Source organism: Pan paniscus, chromosome 11 (genome assembly GCF_029289425.2).
Source record: "Pan paniscus chromosome 11, NHGRI_mPanPan1-v2.0_pri, whole genome shotgun sequence".
Classification (NCBI taxonomy): domain Eukaryota; kingdom Metazoa; phylum Chordata; class Mammalia; order Primates; family Hominidae; genus Pan; species Pan paniscus.
In genome coordinates, this window is record NC_073260.2 from 108,700,403 (window position 1) to 108,721,788 (window position 21,386).

The 21,386-nt window shown below is 31.8% G+C and overlaps 1 protein-coding gene across 8 annotated transcripts in view; it reads right to left on the bottom strand.

Moving 5' to 3' along the window:
• CCDC171 (coiled-coil domain containing 171) overlaps positions 1-21,386 on the bottom strand; it is a 446,519-nt gene that overhangs the window by 120,446 nt on the left and 304,687 nt on the right. For all 8 annotated transcript variants that reach the window (XM_055092101.2, XM_055092103.2, XM_024930188.4 and 5 more), the window contains 2 exons: positions 7,468-7,613; positions 5,369-5,423 (listed from right to left, as the gene is read on the bottom strand). In XM_055092101.2, the coding sequence (XP_054948076.1) occupies positions 5,369-5,423; positions 7,468-7,613 (201 nt within the window). The remainder of the gene's footprint in view (positions 1-5,368; positions 5,424-7,467; positions 7,614-21,386) is intronic.

Here is a 21,386-nt window from a genome sequence, read left to right on the forward strand (position 1 = left end):
AAACTACCAACACTGACTGAAAAAGAAACAGAAAATCTGAAATCTATAACGAGAAAAGAATGAATCAGTATCAAAAAACTTCCAGATAAGAAAAGTCCAGGCCCAGAAAGTTTCACTGATGAATTCTGCCAAATGTTTAAAGAATTAACACTAATCTCTCTCAAATTCTTGAAAAAAAATGAAGAGAAGGGAGCATTTCCTAACCTATTCTATGAGATCAGTATTACTCTGATCCTAAAGCCTGACAAAGATATCACAAGAAAACTACAGACCAATATGTCCTATGAATTTAGATGCAATAACCCTCAAAAAAAAAAAAACCTAGCAAACCAAACCTAGCAGCATATTCAAAAGATCATACACCATAACCAAGTGAGATTTATCGCAGGAACACAATGGTGTTCAACATACATAAATCATGTTAGGTAGTACAAAACATCAGTAGGATGAAGGAGGGGAGGCACAACATGATCATCTCAACTGATGCAGAAAAAGAAAAGCATTTGACAAAACTGAATTCCTTTTCATAAAAACACTCAAAAAACTAGGAAAGGAAGAGCACTTTCTCAAACTGATAAAGAGGATCTATGAAAAAACCCACAGCTAATATCATGCTTAATGGTGTAAGACCAAAAACTTTCCCCTTAAGATTAAGAAGAAAACAAACATGTCTGCTCTCAACATGTCTATTCAACACCATACTGGATGTTCTAGCCAGATAATTAGATAAGAAAAAGAAACTAAAGGCATCCAAATTAGAAAGAACTAAGTAAAACTATATTCATAGATAACATAATCTTACATGTAGAAAATCCTAAAGAAGGTATACATGCACACAAAAACTACTAGAGCTAATAAATTCAGCAGTTACAGGAGAAAAGATGAACATACAAAAAGATAAACATACAAAAATCAGTTGTACTTTTCTGCACACCAGCAATTAAGAATAAAAAATTAGACTTAAGAAAACAGTTCCATTTAAAATAGCATTGCAAATTATAAAATACTTAAGAATAAACTTAACCAAGAAGATGCCTAACTTATACACTGAAAACCACAAAACATCTTTTGAGAGAAATTAAAGAAGATCTAAATAAGTAGAAAGGCATTCTATGTTCATGAATTGCAAGACTTAATATTTTGTTAAGATGACAATACTCCCCAAATTGATCTATAAATTCAACATAGCAGCTTTCAAAATTCCATTGCCTTCTTTTGCAGAAATGGACAAGCTGATCCCAAAATTCACATGGAATTTTATGAGAGAACTTGAATAGTCAAAACAATCTTGAGATCTAGAAATCTCACATTTCTCAATTTCAAAACTTAATAGAAAACATCGTCATCAAAACTTGTGGTACTGATATGAAGAGAGACATACAATTCAATGGAACAGAATTGAAGAGTCCAGAAATAAACCTATACATCTATAGTCAACTGATTTTCAACAGGAGTATGAATGATTCAACATGATCATTCAATGGGAAAAGAACATCCTTTTCAACAAATGGTACTGGAATAATTGGATTGCCATATAAAAAAATGAAGTTGGGCCTTTACATGATAGAATATATGAAATCAATTCTATATGGACTGAAGACCTAAATACGAGAGCTAAAACTATACAATTCTTAGAAGAAAACAGAGGGGAAAGCTTCACGACTTTGCATTTGGACATGGATTATTAGATATGAGGCCAAACACATAAGCAGCAGCAAGAAAAAAATTAGATTTCATCAAATTGTAAAACTTCTGTTCATCAAAGGACACTATTTAAATAGAAGGTAAAAAGACAACCTACAGGATGGGAGAAAATGTTTTCAAATCATATATATAATAAGATTCTAGTATCCAGAATATGCAAAGAACTCTTAAAACTCAACAACAAAAAGACAATCAACCCAATTTAAAAACAGGCAAAGGATGTGAAGAGACATTTCTCCAAAGAAGACAAACAAATAATCAATAATCACATGCAAACATGTTCAACATTGTTAGTCATTAGGAAAATACAAATCAAAACCATAGTGAGATACTACATAGTAGTCACTAGGATGGCCATTAACAAACATTGAAACTAACAAGTGTGAGCAAGGATGTGGAAAAATAAGAATGCTTATCCATAATGGTGGAGATTTAAAATGGTGCAGCAACTGTGGAAAACAGTTGTGGTTCCTCAAAAAGTTATCATGGTATTATTATTTGATCCAGCAGTTCCACTCCTAGCTACATACCCAAGAGAAGTGAAAACAGACCTTCAAACAAAAATTTTTACACAAAATTTCACAGCAGCATTCACTATTCATAATAACCAAGAAGTGGAAACAACCCAGTGTCTATCAGCTGATGAATGCATAAACAAAATGTGGTATAACTATACAATGGCATATTATTCAGCCATAAAAGGGTATGACGTATCAATACATGCCACAAGATGAATGACCCTTGAATAAATTATGCTAAATGAAAGAAGCCAGACATCTAAAATCACATATTGTATTATTCCATTTACATTAAATGTCCAGAACAGGAAAATCCATAGAGACAGAAGGCAGGTCAGTGTTTGCCAGGATGTAGGGGAAAGGGATATAAGAAATAATTGCTTCTTGGGTACTGGGTTTCTTTTGCAGTGATGTAAATGTTTCGGAATTAGTTGTGATGGGTGCACATACTGAAAACCACTGAACTGTGCACTTTAAAATGGTTAAACTGGTGAGTTTTTTTCAAAAGAAGTTCAACAGTTTTGGATTTTCAAAAAAAATAAAAAGCAGCCAAAATTTCAACTCAAGAGAGAAGGGTGTGTTTTAAAAAATGCACCTCATGAAAAGTTATGATGATTTTATTTCTTCTCGTTCTTATTTTTCTTATCTCCAATAACTTGAAATTGCCCCCCCAAAAGAGTGTCTTTTAAAATTAACTTCTGACCTACATTAAAAACTGGCATAAATAAAAATATATATCTAAATGAAATTAATATAAAATTTACATTTCTTTGAAAAAAAACTACATGTTTTTAACTGAAATGACTGACCTTCCTTATTAAATAGTAGTTATCAGTCCCAAATGGAATTTTGAAAATAATATCTAATCAACTGTTCTGTGTAATATAGTTGTAGTATTTGAAAAGCTGAAATATGTTGCTTAAAAACTAACAAGTATAAATAAAATGTAATTGTTTTTCCTAAAAACAAATATGTTCAGGTTAAGTTCCTTAACATCCAAGAAAAGAAATAACGTCTGCAGGAAAACAAGTTCTTTCTTCTATTTGATTATTGTGTCAGAAGTTAGTATTAAAATTCAACTCAGCGGGTAAGACTTAGTTTTATTCTAGAATGTATGGTACAAACCTTGAAAACACACGTGTTTAAAACAGTAAGAAATATAAATAGTGATACTATTTTACCGTGCACAGTAAACTTTGTTAAAGAGTTTGGATGTATCCATATCCATTTTTACCATCCCATGAAAGAGCCTGGACCCTCCTTCCATACTACTCTTTGTTTCATCGAAGACAGCAAAATGCCAATGGAAAGTCCAAGGTGGCCAGAAAAATAAACCTATTGAACTCTGGCACGAAGACAGGTGGGCCTGCATCTTCCTGAGACTTTCAGAGGACTCTCTGGGCCACCTCCTTATCACTCATTCATTCTCACTCATACCTCACAGAAAACAGAATTATCCCCAATTATCTTTCCTAAGTTTTCACTACAAGCTTGAAAAGTAATTCATAACTTTAAAACCACTATATTAATAGAATTTTCTAAAGATATAAATCAAAATAATTAACTACTAAATCTGAAGAGAGGAAAAGCCATAAAGCAAAAGCAAATCTACAATGGCTATAGACCAGATTTACAGACAGCTTTCTTTCCATATGACACAAAAATCAAAAGATGAACTATAAATGAAGAACTGTATGATTATAATCATCCTGTTGCAGTCAGTCTTTATTATATTTAAACGATATATTTTGCCATTTTCATAAGAAAAGAAGAAGGTACAACACTTACATTTCATACTGGTGATGGTTTTTCCCTGACGTCGAAGTTCATTCCCCAAGTTAGCCGCTATCTAACTTTTTTTTTCTCCAACTGGGATGATGAAAAACCAACTGGATTTCAAAGTCAACATTAACTATATAAAAGGGTATGCCATGTATATGACGTAATTGACTTTTCTATCCACCAAGTTCAAAAAAAATACCAAAGATGTCTCTTTCACTGCAAATCTAAATTTCAGATTTGTGGCACATATGACTTTAATGTGACTATATTTAAACTATACTGACTAGCTAAACTTTTTTAAATGGGAAGGGGGAGAAATCATAATTTCAAAGAAGCTTAGGAAATAGCACTCAGATTATTTTTTTTTTCAAAATACTTTTGTTGACATGAAATAATGCTGGTCACTGTCAAAATATAAAAGAATACAGGGGCCCATTGTTTTTAAAATGTTAAAATGCATTAACTACTAGTTTGCTAATTTTATTTAATATGCCCTTCAAAAGGTTAGTTTTAGGGTATTTTAAGTGACTTACAAAATGATATTATATAAAAAATTGATTCACAAGGTTATTCTAAATGTGATTCATTCATAAATTCCATGTACCTTTAAAGTACTTAATGTTTGCATTTCTAATAATTTGCCTTTCAGACAGTAGCAGAAACACATAAACAATGTTTCTCTACTTTTGAATGATGAAATAATGAACACATCTTCAATGCAGAGTGGAGTGCTAACAAAATACATGGTCAATAAATATGTTTTTACTAGTATCATAATACTTTTATTATGCTGTTCATCACTACAAATTAACACTCAGAGTTTATCATACAGGAGTAATCAAATTTGAAAACAATAGAATATATTAAATAATTAAATTTCTACTTTAAGAATATATTCTTACAAGAAAGAAAATTTCAATTTGAATAACATTACTACCTAGTTTATACATATGAGTATTACTAAATAAAATATATGTTTCTCTCTATACATATATATATAGGACCGTTGGCTTAAGAGTGGTAAGAGGTTAGACACTGTGGTAAAACATTTTATCATTATGAGACATATAAGGATCTTAATGACCTCTGCTTTGTTCAGCAAAGACTGCAAATAATTCCTAGTGCAATTACACCAGTTTGGGGAAACCACTATTTTCATAGTTTTATAGATATATAAAGTGAATTCTGAAAAAAAGCATGCAATATAGCACTATGTAATGGAAATTTCCAGTCATCTACAAAGCATCTTTTTGTTAATTTATTTTTTTAAGTTTCAAAATCAATGAAAGTACTTTGTGGCTAATAAAAATAATGACTAGGTGTCATGACACAAATTGAACAATATTAAAGAAAAATAACAGTACCTTGTGAAGCGTATTTTCTACTGCTCTCATATGATTAGCAACACATTCTTTGTCTCTAGAAAAAATAAAAGATTAAGTGTTAGTAAAACTCAAACCTTACTACAACTGTTACACATTTTAGTATAAGTCACTGGTATTAAAAAATAAGGGTCTGATATCACTGTTCTCCTTTTTTTTAAATTTATTTTAACTTTTTAAATTTTGATTTTTTAATTCATTGTTCTCCTTTTAAAACTATAAAAACTAACCATATTCACTGATATATTTCCACATTTAACTAATATCTTAAATTTTGTTGCCTGTCCTGAACTGGGGTAGGGGAGAACAAAAAGGTAAAAAAGTGAAAAACAAAGAAAAAAATCACAATTACATTATTGATCATTTAAAATGTGCTGTAAATGGTAAAACTTTATCCTTTTATTTCTAATGAAAAAGACTTTAAAAATCTTAGTGATGGGGATATATAATAAATGACCATACTACGCAAAATAGTATTTTCCTTTCCACACAGTCTTTTTATGCTATAATAATTACACAGAAAACTCCTCTGTGACTTGTCTAGGAATATGCAAAGTTACTAGTTTCTCCTATCAGCCTAGTATATTGAATTTAGCCTTCATAATGAAATAAAAAGTTTGAATGAAAATACTGAAGATAAAAATCTAATTGTAAATTGAAATTTAAAACTGTAAATAATGTATTAGTCTCCAGATTTCCAATTAGCTTTCTTTAGATTTATAAAAACATGTGCCCGTGGTCACAGATCACAGACATGTCAAAATACTGAATTAACAGCAATGTTTTGAAAATACAATTTGAATCTGGAGGTCTTATAAACCTATTTTCATTCATCTCAGAATTTTCTCAGTGCTATAAGACTCACTGGAAATTACCTGGGCTAAGCCTCTCATTTGACATGATGAAACTGGGAGTGAACAATAACAACAAAAACTGATTTAGTCAAACTTATATTTTAAAAAATGGCAAAAACATACACCTCAGATGGTGGTGCAATGTTACATAGCTTTACAATTTTCCAAAAAACTATCAGTGGTTATTCAAACATGCCAAAATTTTGGCCTTGTGTCAATTCATGTTTTCATTATGTTTGAGCAATGTCACAAACCCTGTGGCAAAGTTTATGAATATCCTAAGATTGTGGATTCCTTGTTCAGTGATTTATATACATTCTGCAGTTTACAGACTATATTCATATCTGACGGTATTTTATGTTTAAGAGTTTGTCTCAAAAAATATTTAACGTATATTTTTGCAAGTAAAGAAATTCAGAATTCTAAATTTAGAAAACACTGAGTTTATCAAAATTAGATGTTTCTTTACTCCTTGAAAATAGATTTTCTTTAAGCCATGCTGTTGTACAAAGAACTGTCTTTAAACTATTCCATGAAATTTGATATGAGGAACAAATAAAAATGCCCAAGAGAACTGTTCAATGTGAACTTCATAATGTATGTCAACTTGATTACCTGGTTTAAAATAAAAAAGGAAAAACACTTTCATCACATTTACATAGTGGTCTACTCTGAAAACTGTATATTTTTCTACTTAAAATATTAGAATATACAGCTATAAAAATTAAATGAGTTTTCCATGGTCAATATGTTTTATTTTATTTTTTAAATGCTATGATACACATGCTGATTGTATGCTAACATTTCTTTATGGAAATATTACTCGCAATATTAGTATATAATAATATATGCAGAACAAAATTTCGGAGACAGTGGAGCAGAAGAGAATAGGAATGTATAACAGAAGATACTATGCAAAACTTTTAGACTCTTACATTTCACATTAATAAAACATAGTTTCTAACATGTAACACTACAACAGAGCCCAAAATAAGCATAATTAGAGGTTATATAGAAGCTTATACTTTTCTGAGGTTTCTCAATAAAATATACATTTAGTATGTTAAGAGTTTTTCTTTTTTGAGGATATATCAGAGAATTTCAAAGAAAGACAGCTGTACTTTTGTTTTCTAACACTGTATTATCCAGGGCTAAAACCCGGAGCATGAAAGTAAGAATTGATCTTTTGTCTGTTTTAAGTGATCTCCCCAAGGTCCAAATGCTCACTTGGCTGCCATGCGGAGGGCACTCTCTGCATCATGGATGTTCTCCTCCAGTCGACGCTTGTCCTGCTCCAGCTGGGTAAGATGTCTATTGAGCTGACGCAGAGATTGATCTTTTCTTCTCAGCTCCATCTTTGCCTCGGAGAGACTCTGCAAGCAGACAGAAAACAGAGTTACTTGTCAGCCCTGATAATTAACTTCAATTTATGCCATAGGCTATTAAACAAAGAAGAATACAGACTGACTGAGAAGTAGACTTGGGTCATTACACATCAAAGTTTAACAAATTTTCTGCAAAAATTTTATATACTTACTAATTAGAAATGATAGAACTGATAAGGTTTGGGAAATTGTTACAAAATACAGTTCCATTTTATTTTTTCAAATACTACAAGGCAAATAAATTGTATTCTTACTAAAAATAATCTGATTATAAAAATCTCAAGTTGTACTTTCTTTTAATGATGAAAAAATAAAGATTTCAGGGGAGAAAGCACATGAAATTTAGAGTCAATTTTATTCCAAATAGAACTAGAGTTAAGAACTATCATATGCCCAAACTATGCATGTGATTGAGAAAATGATAGACCAGGATATCTATAAGAAAATGGTAAACCCAAGATGAAAGAGTACCACTACTGTCTTTATAAATATATAGTTAGGTGGCTATAGACATTTCAGCAAACAAACAAATTGGACTCCAAAATAAAATCTACTTGCTTCCCAGTAAATAACTCTCATGTCAAGGATAGCAACACAAATAGGATCAACATGTCTTAACTAATAAAGTTATAAATAATACTTGCATTCAGAATTATTTGTGTTCTGTAAATATTTTCTTAGTCACAGAAGTATAAGATCTGTTGATTTATATTTGCTATCTACTTTAATCTGAAATATTTACTTAACACAAAAATTTCAAGTTGCAATTGTGCAACTTTATACTGAAGGCTTAGAATCAGAAGCTCACAATTGAGAGAAGTATTTTCTAGACCTCACGTAAAATTCTAGGATACAAAACAGTACAGGGATCAGAGGATCGCTTAGCACTAAAAATCTTCTTACTCCTTTGCCTAAAAAATTTCTAGAATAAGCTTATCAAACAGTTTTTTATTAAATTTGTTGGATGGTGAGCTAAATAATTGAGTGCATACACATAAAGTTTTCTTCTTGCTCAGTTTAGCCACACATTAACATCCACACTGTGCTTCAAATATCTAGTAAAGAATAAACAAAAATGTTATAATTTCATGTGTAAAACTCTTCTAACAGTATTCTTTTAGTGCATTCACAACGGGTAGTATAAAAAAAAGAATAGTATAAAAAACTTAAGCTGCATACATGTTAAACCAATTAATTCCCTCTAAATGCTGGTGAATTGCAAGCCATCATCAGTCAAACCAGGTATTTTTAAATGTTGAAAGTTTTAAAATTCAGTCATTCACTTTTCAAATAGTCGAGTTACTGTCAAACAAATATAAATCAAAAAATTAAACAAACTATGACTACTTATGAGACATTGTATTTTGTTTTAAATCTTCACTATTAACAGATCTTCATAAACGTTCCACCACAGAAATAGTCACTGAATCAAACCAACTTTAAAAAGATGGCAAAGAATAAATTTTTAAAACCATGCTAAACCTACTAATTTTGTGCCAATGCTAAGATAAAGACACTAAAGCATTATAAGATTTCTTTATTTAAAAAAGTAAAATCCTTTTGAGTTCCTTTTAAAGTCAGCATTTCTGACATCTTTCAAGCAACAAAAAAATCAATTTTTCAAATACGAAGATCAAACTAATGAATGATCCAACACCAGTTATGGATAAAGCTTGAGTTCTTCCAACAAAAACAATACATCTGTGCCAGTCCATTCAAATTCTTCTGCTCAATAACTCTTATGACTAGAGGTGCATATTGGTGAGGGGACTATCCAGCATTCAGTATATTATCTCTAACCTTATCCAGAGTGAAGCTTCCTGATCCAATCTCAGGGAATCCACGACTTTGAAATTATCATAAACCCACACTTGACTTTTCAACAATCCTATCATATACTTTCAAAGAAGATATACCTCATAACATTAGAATTTCTACTACATAGCTAAATCTTCTCGTTTCCATTCTTTCATTTTCATGTCTCAGGGGCAAAGACAGGAGTCATCAAACTCTTCTAAAGCTTATACTATTTCAGGGGCATAGAAAAGAAACAAAAAGTGGTATAAACAAAGTGATATAATTCATACTTCCTTGAGTATGAAAACAAAAATATAGTTTTTTTGGAAAAAAGATCATAGTTTTATAACTTATAGACATAGAATTCTCATTTGAAAAGAGGAGAATGACATCATAAAATACATCAGTGGGTCCTAAGATTGATGGGGATGTGTGTAAAACACGAAGACATAAACCGTGATTCAAGAATATGTCTTTTCCCTAACACTTAACCTTTTTTAAATAACAAAAACAGAATATTTAAAAATCCTAACACTGAGCTTTAAAGAAAAATATATTTGTGTATATATATTTACATATATATACACATCACATATATATTTATAAATATATATCCATATATCACATATAATTTTAAATTCAGCTTTTCTTTTCTCCTGTTCAGATTGATCTAATTAAAACCCATGATAAACTTTATGGACTCTAATATTTCCAACTGAATGACAAACCAAGAGGGTGCGCCTCTAGGCAACAAGGCAACAATGATAAGCAGCAGGTTAGCCACTAATTTCTCAACCAGGGTAGATTGTGAAAGTGTGATGTTCTGATATCCAAGAAACTGTTCAGGAGAGAATAGGATAAATCAAGTTTAATAACTCTGCTCCTAATTGTTCCCCCAATGCTCAACTCTAATTACTTGGAGAGCTCTCCTGACTGTCACCTGATATTAAGTTGTTGGAGGCTGAGCCTGGAACAGCGAGATAATCAATAAACATTTAGTGGGGAGAAGAATGAAGATCCTGTTAAGCAGTGGGAACCTGCAGCACCCAAAGCCCTTCTGCTCATGAGAAAACCTATGGGACAGCCATAGTGATTGCAAAGCAATAATCCAAAGCACTGTTTTTAGGCCTTGAGGCCTTTAAGCAACAGTACATTTGAGGAAAAAAGGTTAACACGGTCACCCTAATTACAGCCCACTTTCACATACTTCATATATAAGTGAAGACAAGCCAATTAGGTAGAAAGGAAGATAAGGGAAGTTTTATTTGTATACTAATTAAACCCCTGATGAAATTAAAGGAAAAACATACAGCTCTGTAATTGTGTCTGAGAAAGGTCACTTCAGGTTCAGTTATCAGAACAGCACAGCCTTGAGATATTTCACTTAATCCACAATACAGCCCTCATTTTGTACTCAGGTCTTAATATTTACCAAGAAAAAAAAATTCAAAGCCTGATACTGAATTTATCTTTAAACAGTGTTGTGAACAATTTTAGCTGTTAGAAAGTTAAGGCTAGATATGATAACAAGAGTCTTTTAAAGAGCAGAAAAAAATATTCTACCTACACAAGAACCAATGTCACAATATTATTTATCAAAGATTTCCAGTTTTCATTTTAAATCCAAAACATTTTAAAGCAAATTTTTACAATGGTATCCCAAAATGACTGTATTTCAAAAGCTATTATATAATATCTTTATTGCATTTCTTTTTAGATAATGATGTCATTGCTTACCTTCATATTCTCTGTTAAGGAAGAAAAAACCAATGCTTTCACTTAACTACTCCTATAAGAAAATACTTACATTTGATTGTTTCCAGAAATGATCATGAAAAGCTATTTACTATTAATGAAAGCTGGCAGGAAAAGTATGGATACAAAGGAAGTAGTGAAGTATAGGAAACGCTTAGGAATAGAATACGTGGTAAATGTGAATATTAAATGACCCACACATTTTTTCAGTGTATTTTTTCTTATCCATAGTTCCTGAAGTTTCTATAATAAGCATGTATTACTAGTGAATAACAGCAAAAATTATTTTAAGTCATACATAATATTATATTTCTAAAGCTTCAAACGTTTATTAAGGCTAATAATTTTTAATTAATTATAAAATAAATTGAAATTCTATTATCTCACACCTATGAAAACATTTTGTGCAATGAAAATTTTTTTAAATAACAGCTTTATTGAGATGTAATCCACATACTAAACAATTCACTCTTTTAAGGTGTACAATTCAGTACGTATTCACAGAGTTGTACAACTATCACCAATAGAGGTCTTTTTTGAAGTAAAATTCTTTAGAAAAAAAAACCTTATCAAAACAATGTGGCTATCTAAATAATATTATCTCTCAGTTTCAGCAAACTCTAGTTGAAAACTGCATAAGATATACAAAGTGTATCATTCTGTTTAGAAATGATTTTTGAAATAAAAAATTTATGAATGAATTCCCTGAATTGGAATATTTAATTAATAAATGTGGTACAGTACAAACGTTAAAGTTATCTTAAAGGGTATGCATATCTCTTCAACTAATATTTCTGGATGCCAAGCAAATCACCCAACATAGTTCTTTCTCATAAGGGTACAGTATAGCAGTGCTTTAGACCATCAGGCCGCTAAGAAGACCAAGCCCCAGGGGATATTGCTTTTATAGATTTTCTTTTGTCTAATGGGAAATATCTATGGATCTACATTCCTACACACTAAAAGCTAATGGCTTATTCAATTTGGTATAAAAAGTTAGTCATACAAAATGAAAGGCAAGACAACACAAGTGTTATAAGAACTAGGTTACATTTCCTTGCAGGGGGAAAAATATAACATTTAAAGAAAAATAAATTTATTGCTGACTGACTGTTCCTTTAAACATCTCTAGATTGCAATAAATTTGGTTAAAAAGCTTAGTAAAATTAATGTTTGAAAAGGAAATAAGGCTGTCTTCAGCCCTACTGTTATGTAACAACTAAAAAATTATATTAATCAAGAATTAATTAAATACTTGCTAGGTGGATCAAACTGTACAGGTTGTCACAGAAACTATAAACATAAAATGATACAACAACCAAATTTACAAAAGGGCTGGGTAAGCAAGTTAGGAATGAAACTAAAGAATAATATATTTTATAATAAAGCCAGAAAATCTGTAAGATAAACAATTAGATAATTTACAATAAAAATACAACAATAAAAGATGTTGGTATATAGTACAGTTTATATCTGAATAAATTTCGATCTTGGTATCTTATATTTTATATGAGGAATTTAAATACAAAGTTATGTAATTTAAATTAATCTTCCTTAGGGATACTATCTTTTATTGTTTTCTAGTAATACCTACACAGAAAGTAGGTGACATATTTATAAACTGAAGCTGAAACTCAAATAACTTACCCACTTTCAGGGTTAAATAAATGGCAGTCTTAGTTAGAACTCACATGTCTAGTAAGACAACAGATGTTAAGGTATCCTATAAACTGTAAAAGACTACATAAATGTAAAAGGCAGGATTAATAATTACACTTCTACATGTAACGTCATTACAGACTGTTCTTTAAATCTCCACCTATATATGACAACTTATGAGTGCCTATATTATTTCTGCCTCATTTATTTACTTACATATACATACAAATACGTATAATTTTTAAAATTATTTTATCACACTTGAAAAAGATAAAAGGAAATTAACAAAGAAGAGTGTAAAATACGTTACTTTTATAAATAGGCCATGTGACAGATGATTAACAACAAATGGGGCAAATGAGCAATGAAAATTCACCTTAAAAATTTCCAGGTATGCTGTAAGATTTTGTTGTATAATGCCTCATGATTATCTGTACCATATTCTCATATATGCCTTTGAAAATGTCTTCCTAAATGGTGTCAATATAAAATAAAAAAGCTAATTCTTCCCAGTAAACTAACTGAAAGTGATCAATAATAAAATATAATGGAATAAAAAGGAACTTCATAAGAGTATTCAAAATATATTGAATGCTATTTGTTCTAAGCCTCGCATATAAAGCACAAAACTCTTCGTGATAGACTAAACGTATAACAGTGAAGTAAAGTGGAAAAGAAATAGTTACACATTTTAAATGACAAAAAAAAAGGAGGATAGTAAAGAGAACCACAAAAACCCTCTCAACTGGAAAATATACTCAGAAAAGTACAAAATAGAAAAGTGGTAGCTAGATTTATTGTGACACACGACATGTAAGCAGTAATGTGACAGTAATGTTTTCTGAGTATAAAGCAAACTGAGTTTGGCTGCACTGCAGACCTCATGAGACAGAAACTACCTGCAGATGACAACCATCATGATGCTGCTATAACAAAATCAGCTCTTATATGACCTCTACATTCTCTTGGCAAATACCTAATAAATATAAGGGGACAGAATACACATGGGCTCTTCTGTTGGACCTTATCAGCTATAGCATACTCAAAAACTTCTCAGAGCTGACAACCCCAGCTATGTGGAGGTCCAAAAAATTGCTGAATTCCCTGGCAATATTTTAAACGAGTCGAGCTATGAATTAAGTTGTAAAAAACTATCATTTAGAATTTAAATGCTGTTTTAAAATCATTTGAGAATTACCTAAAACAAATGTCTGAAAAGAATTTGAAAAAATGTGAATAATTTATAAAGGGCTTCATATAGTTGGGTTTCTAACATTTAAATAAAAAACTTTGTTGAAAAAAATCTTTCAACTTCGAGAATTGTTTTGGTGATAGAAGTGAATAATAGGGTAAATAAGCCTATTAATAATTAAAATACTCTTACATTAATATTTTCACTGTACTACAGAATTTAAATGGCCATTATTTAACGTGAATATGTTATATATTAACTACTTTTAATAAAAGTAAATCAAATACCAACTCAATAAAATTCAATTATTTAAGAGAATTTGAAGGTCAAATTTAAAATTGGGAAAATAAATTTAGGTTATTTTAGACTTAAATGTAAATAAAACAAAGTTTTGAGTTTTTTCTTAAAAGTTTCTTCACTGGATGATTTTTTGTGCATTAAGTATTTTACTACTGATTTCTATCTTAATTTTAGAAGTACGTCCATGGGGGAAAAAATTCTAGACAGCAAATGTTTGCTAACTTTCACTATGGGGAGTGTTCCACATATTTTCTTGTACACACAGAACAGTGCCTCTCATATTGTAAGTATTCAACAAATGCTGGCCATTATAACTGCTGTTGTTATTTCCCTTATAATCACTAGGGGGAAAAATTACTTGAGTAACAACTAAGTGTCATTATTATCATTATAACTCAAGCATATTATAATTACACTAGTTCATTTGATTCTTTATAATCCAGTGAGGTATATAGTATTACCATTCCTGTTTTACACGAGAAAACTAAGAATCAGAGAAGTTATTTCCCCAAAGTCATGGAACTAGTAAATAGGTTTATGTCAAAATGTGAGCCCTTCTTCTGAATCTAAAACCTTCCTCTAAACTCTGTACTACAGTAGTATTAGTAACAACGTCTTCAGATTTTCCATAAAATCTACTAACTGGGAAATCACCATGGAAATGTAAAACCAATATTTCTCTTATTTATCAAACTCCATAAAGTTAGTAAGGTACTTTAATATATTTAAATGGTTACTTTCTACTTATATTAAAGTCCAATAAGAGCTTCAGTATTATTTAAGGATACACTTTCAACATCAAACACTGAAGAATGCACAACTCAAGATCCCTTGTGTGAAAGTAGGATCACTGTCATCACTTATTAAATGTACTAATAAAAAATAAATATTTGTAAAGAAATGATGAATTGTATAGCACTCCACTGTAGTACAGAATTTTATATAACTCAAGACACATTGGGCTGTTGCTTTTTTTAACCTTTCAAAAAGCAATGGACTTATTTACCTTTCCTTTATAAGTTGGCAACAACAGCACTTAACTTTCCCTGTAGATCTTAAAATTTGACTGCCTAGCATAGTATCACCTTTTTAATATTTGTAACAGCAACCCACCCTATCACAACAGTATATCAAGATACCAAGCTCAATAATACAGCATCTGTAGCTACCTCTTCCTAGTTAGGGAGATCTTAGCTGCTATGTAAGAAGACACTTATGTGCCTAATTTAAATCAAAAATGTCATCTTTAAAAAACTGGTATCCAGCCAGGCGTGGTGGTGAATGCCTGTAATCTCAGCACTTTGAGCGGCTGAGGTGGGCAGATTGCTTGAGGCCAGGAGTTCCAGACCAGCCTGGGCAAAATTTGAAGAGGATGCTTGAATTAGTGGGCTCCCAACTCCCATCCTTCTTTAAACTGGAATTTGCTTTAATGTTTTCTATGAACTTTGTGGAAGATTTTTTTAAAGAAAGGGTTCTTTGGCTAAATATACTTGCCAACTATTGTAATAGAAGGCCATGGGAAGCTTCTGAAGGATTCTAGGCTGTGAAGCAGCCCTCTTTGATCTGTTTGGGAATCATATATATAAACTATAACTGTCTAATTAAAGAAATACAAGAGGTCATTCTGGCTATACCATCATAGCTCATTTAAACCTTCAGAAGAATTCTAACCAAGGTTTAATATGATTTCACCTGTGAGTAAAAGATACAATGATATACTATGTTAAAAATGATTTTCAAAGAACTGGCTTATAATAGTTTTCCTTAATATGCTAGAGTATTATATCAAAATTTACTTTTACGTTACTCAAAGTATACATTAAATATTTACTTCCTATAAACGCACATTCTAGCCATATATTTTCTATTTCCATTAATTATTAAATCCCACAAGGTATATGAATTATATGATAGAGAGCCATAAACCCTACATCATAGCAGAAATAAATGAAAAGAATATTATTTTAGGAACACCAAAAAGAGGATTAACAATTGAACTCAGTAATTGTTTTCTAAGGAGAACTACACTATTTCGGCTATGGTTTTAAAATGTTTTCGGTTATTAAGTTGTGTTGTTTTGAAGTAAAAGAGGGTAGAACAAAGAGTTACCACTGGCAATAACCACTGAGTGAGATTTCTAAAAGCCTTTCTAAAAGGGTTGGTACCGGCTTTCCCATCGTGCAATAAACCATGAAAGTTAATTTTTAACATATCTGAGTGAAATATATAATTTTTAACCACTCTTCACTTGTATTAATTAAAGAAAAAGAGAGTGAAGCTGAGTAATACAGAGTTGTTAAAACAAAGATGAAGGCTCACAACTAAATCAACCAGTTTCAGCAACAGTTGGAAGCATATTCAAAGTACTGTTGGGACAAGGCAGAGGGATGGACTCAAGCCTCTGGGCAATTTCTTGAGGAATTGTGCTTACGAAAACCCCTGTATTTGTTCAGGCAGTAATAGTTGAAAAATATATATTCTGGGGAAGTAACATAGCAAAACACAGCATTTTATAGGTTTGCTTCAAATGGAATTTTCCTGTATAAGGGTGTATGTGTATATATGTACATGAATATATGTATACTCAGTAAATAGTACCATTTTGGTTACAAAGAGCTTGCTATAAAATTAGTATAATTTACACTTCTGATCCCTCTGTAACCAACCCATTCACCTGAAGAAAAACATAGTTGTTCTAACCTTCTAAATGAGCGAGATCGCCATCTAGTGGTGATGCTTTAAAATGTCAGGAATATGGCTTCTGGAGCCTAGAAAATGCTCTGTGGAATGTGGTGGACACTGAGTACATATTCTAGAACATTCAAATTTTCTTAAACAACAAACAGCATAATACACGGAATAATCTTTTTCTTTTATACTTAAAAAACCTCTAGAACAAGAGAGAAAAGCATCAACCAGACATATGACTCCCGGAGATAACTATTTTCAACCCTACTGACCAAACTAGTGAAGAGGGTTGCAGATGTTAAAATGTCAAGTTACACCAAATTTGGCCAATGTGGCTAACTAGAAAGCAGACTAATTATTTCTATACATTATATAATGAAAAAGATAAGTTACCGCAGTAGATTTTATTATTGGTCAAACTATTTGTTCCTTCTCCAAGAGGGGAAAGTATATTCTCCTGTTCCACTGATACGAAATTTGACGATGTAAATCGGTGGTGTCCTTTCTGGAAAGAAGATTATATATTCCCTGTCCTGTCAAAATCAGGATGGTCAAGTTACTTGCTTTGACCAATGAAATGTGACTAGAAGTAAAATGTCAATTCCTATCGGAGAAAAGGACAGCAATGTCCCATGTAGACACCTTTAAAACAAGACCGGCCGGGCGCGGTGGCTCACGCCTGTAATCCCAGGACTTTGGGAGGCCGAGGCAGGCGGATCACGAGGTCAGGAGATCGAGACCATCCTGGCTAACACGGTGAAACCTCGTCTCTACTAAAAATACAAAAAATTAGCCGGACGTGGTGTCCCAGCTACTCGGGAGGCTGAGGCAGGAGAACGGCGTGAACCCGGGAGGCAGAGCTTGCAGTAAGCCGAGATGGCGCCACTGCACTCCAGCCTGGGCGACAGAGCGAGACTCCATTTCAAAAAATAAAAACAAAAATAAATAAATAAAATAAAACAAGACCAACAGCGTTCCAGATAAAGAACACTCTATCAGCCTCAATCATGGGGTATGGACATATGAAGCAGAAGCACACAGCTGACCCATGATGAATATGCATAATGTGTGAGAAATCACTTGTGGTTGTAAAGTCACTGTTTAGAGTTATTTGTCACTGCAACATAGGAGAGGGTATCTTAACCCATTTTTCTACATTTGACAATTTAATATTTACATAACTATGAAGTCATCAGGAGATACTTTAGAAAATCAGTGTCTAGGCTCATTTAATATTGGCTCATTGGGGGAAGATATGAATTTTAATTAAATATTAAAATTACAGCAAGTCATTTGAGACTTAGGTAAGTATGTAAATATAAGGACATTACAGAAAAATAATTTAATAATTAAAAATTGAAGACAATAACAAAATAAAGAGGGGTACAATACTGTAAAACATACTATTTTTAATATACATATGATAAATTACTAATATGCATGTATATATATGTAAATAGGTACACTTAAAAATATGAAAGGCATAAACCAAAATAGAAATGACAACACTTATTTCTTGTTAGTATTTTTATTACTTTCAATATAATATGTATAAACTTTATGTAATTAAAAATGCAACTGACAGCCAGGCGCAGTGGCTCATGCCTGTAATCCCAGCACCTTGGGAGGCCAAGGCAGGTGGATCACTTGAGGTCAGGAGTTCGAGACCAGCCTGACCAACATGGTGAAACCCTGTCTATACTAAAAATACAAAATTAGCCAGGCATGGTGGCGCACACCTGTAATCCCAGCTACCTGGGAAGCTGGGGCAGGAGAATTGCTTAAACCAGGGAGGCAGAGGTTGCAGTGAGCCGAGATCACGCCATTGTACTCCAGCCTGGGCAACAAAAGCGAAATTCCAACTCAAAAGAAAAAAATGTAATTGATACAATCTTCATAAGCTCAACTTTCATTACAAAATCTTAAATTTAGACACAGGATATCATAATAGTAATTAAAACTGATTTTTAATGTGCTCTAGTAAACAAAGATAGGAAATTGCTCAGTTATATAACATTTTATCAAATGGTAAATAAATACAAATACATGTAATATGAAACTAAATTTAATCACTATCATTTATTCAACTCTTTGAGAGGGAAATATTTCAATGACCTGTTTCCCTCTAGGGAATAAATAGGGCCTTAGTATTTCTTAAGCTAATAGTCACATCATAATACATATCCATCTGATTCCCAGGATTTTGTCAAACCCTCTCCCCAATTAAAGTTGCCTGTTTTTAAGACTTTTAGCCATGACACAGCTTAGAAACCCCAAATCAACATTCTTCACAGATAAATCATTTTCTAAATTCCACAAGGACTCTATGTTCTGTGTCACAGGACATAGATCAGAAAAACAGATGAATTCTATTTCCATCACAGAAATGATTTTGATGATTTTGGTTTGCTTTGATACTCTGATTTTACTCCTAAAATAAGATAAAACCACCATAAAGTAGCATCCTGTTTCATCCATCATAGTGATTTTCCTTGTAGATACCCTTAACAATAATCCTTGTAGAGTGCATATACGTCCCTAACCACATTTTGGCAACTGGCCAGGCTTTTGCTAGCACAGGATAAAACTGACAAATATGCTTTACCCTTTGCAGTTTCAGGCATTCTAATTTTATCAAGGTTAATACTACTTTATACATTTTCTGAACTAAAACATAGAAAATAATACTCGCCAGCACTCCATAAGATCAAAGCATTATAAAGTCATAACCATTGGGTAGCTTCTTAATTGTGAATATACTAAAATAAAATGCAATTTGTTAAGATTAATAAATAATGGTGTTTTCCAAAATAACATCTTAAGTAGTGATGTGATATAACAGTGCAATATTACTAAACTTCCAAATAAAACTTGAGTATGTTAATTAAATGTTTTCTATAAACAGAAAGGTATAATGATTTAGAATACATATCCCCACATGGGGTAAAATTACCTCTAAAATGAATTAAACATTGCCACTTAATCATGCTAGAAATATGAACATATAATTAGATAATTACCTCCAAAGACTGAGACATTTAAATTTATCCTCATTCCACTACAAATGTAATATTCTAAGGTTGGTTACTATGATTGATGACAATTAAATTAAATATTTCTGAAACAAAACCATTGCTGAGTCTCAGATTAATGAGAACTAAAATAATCATGATCAAAAAGTGAATAAATTTTAATTAGTCCTTTAGGTTACAATGTACTATTTATTAATTTAAAATTGGGCCCACTGAAACAAGTATTTTCATAGTTAACCTCGGAATATCTGTAATTATACTATACAGTCTGGGTCATTTTTGTAGTACATTCAAAGAAAATAATTTTTCTAAGAGAGAAAGTCTTACTACAGTATTGTCATTCTCAATAAACATCTCTGGGTTCAGGTCCTTGCTCCACTAATTACTAGCTCTGCAACTTGGGCTAAGTTAAATCCTCTATACCTTTGTTTCCTCATCTGCAAATGATGGGTAATAATATTTATTTTAAAAATTGTTTTAAAAGTTAGATGAGAAATTATTATCTGCAAATTATTTAGCCAAGTGGCAAGGAAATAAATCCTAGCTATTTTTATCTAATGCAAGGACAAATGCTAACAAAATTTACATAGTCCCTTAAGCCTCCACATTGGAGGTTTATAAGTTTACAAAGAATCCTCATTGTAGTTAATAATAAAACAAACCACTAAAGCAAATACAAGTCATAAGATAATAAAATTGCATATTTGTATTAATAGAGTATTTTGACATATTACCAATTCAACTAATTACAGAGATAATTATTTAAAGAAATGAAAGACTTATTCAACAATGGCAAAAATCAACTTCACTCACAGATTTTAAGTGGCGCAACATAAATCAATATCATTTACAAAATTCCAAATAGTTTACATATATTTGAACACTTCAGTTTCCAGATGGAAATGTATAAAGTCATGTACCACATAAGGTTTTGGTCAACATTGGACCATGTATACTACAGTACTCTCATGAGATTATAATGAGGCCGGGTGTAGTGGTTCATGCCTGTAATTCCAGCACTTTGGGAGGCCGAGGTGGGCAGATCACCAGAGGTCACGAGTTCGAGACCAGCCTGGCCAACATGGCGAAACCCTGTCTCTACTAAAAAGTACAAAAACAATTAGCCAGACATGATGGTGTGTGCCTGTAATCCCAGCTACTCAGGAGGCTGAGGCAGGAGAATCACTTGAACCAGAGAGGTGGAGGTTGCAGTGAGCCGAAATCGCGCCACTGCACTCCAGACTGGGCAACAGAGCAGGACTCCATCTCAAAAAAAAAAAAAAAAAAAAAGATTATAATGAAGCTGAAAATTTCCTATCACCTACTAATATCTTGATG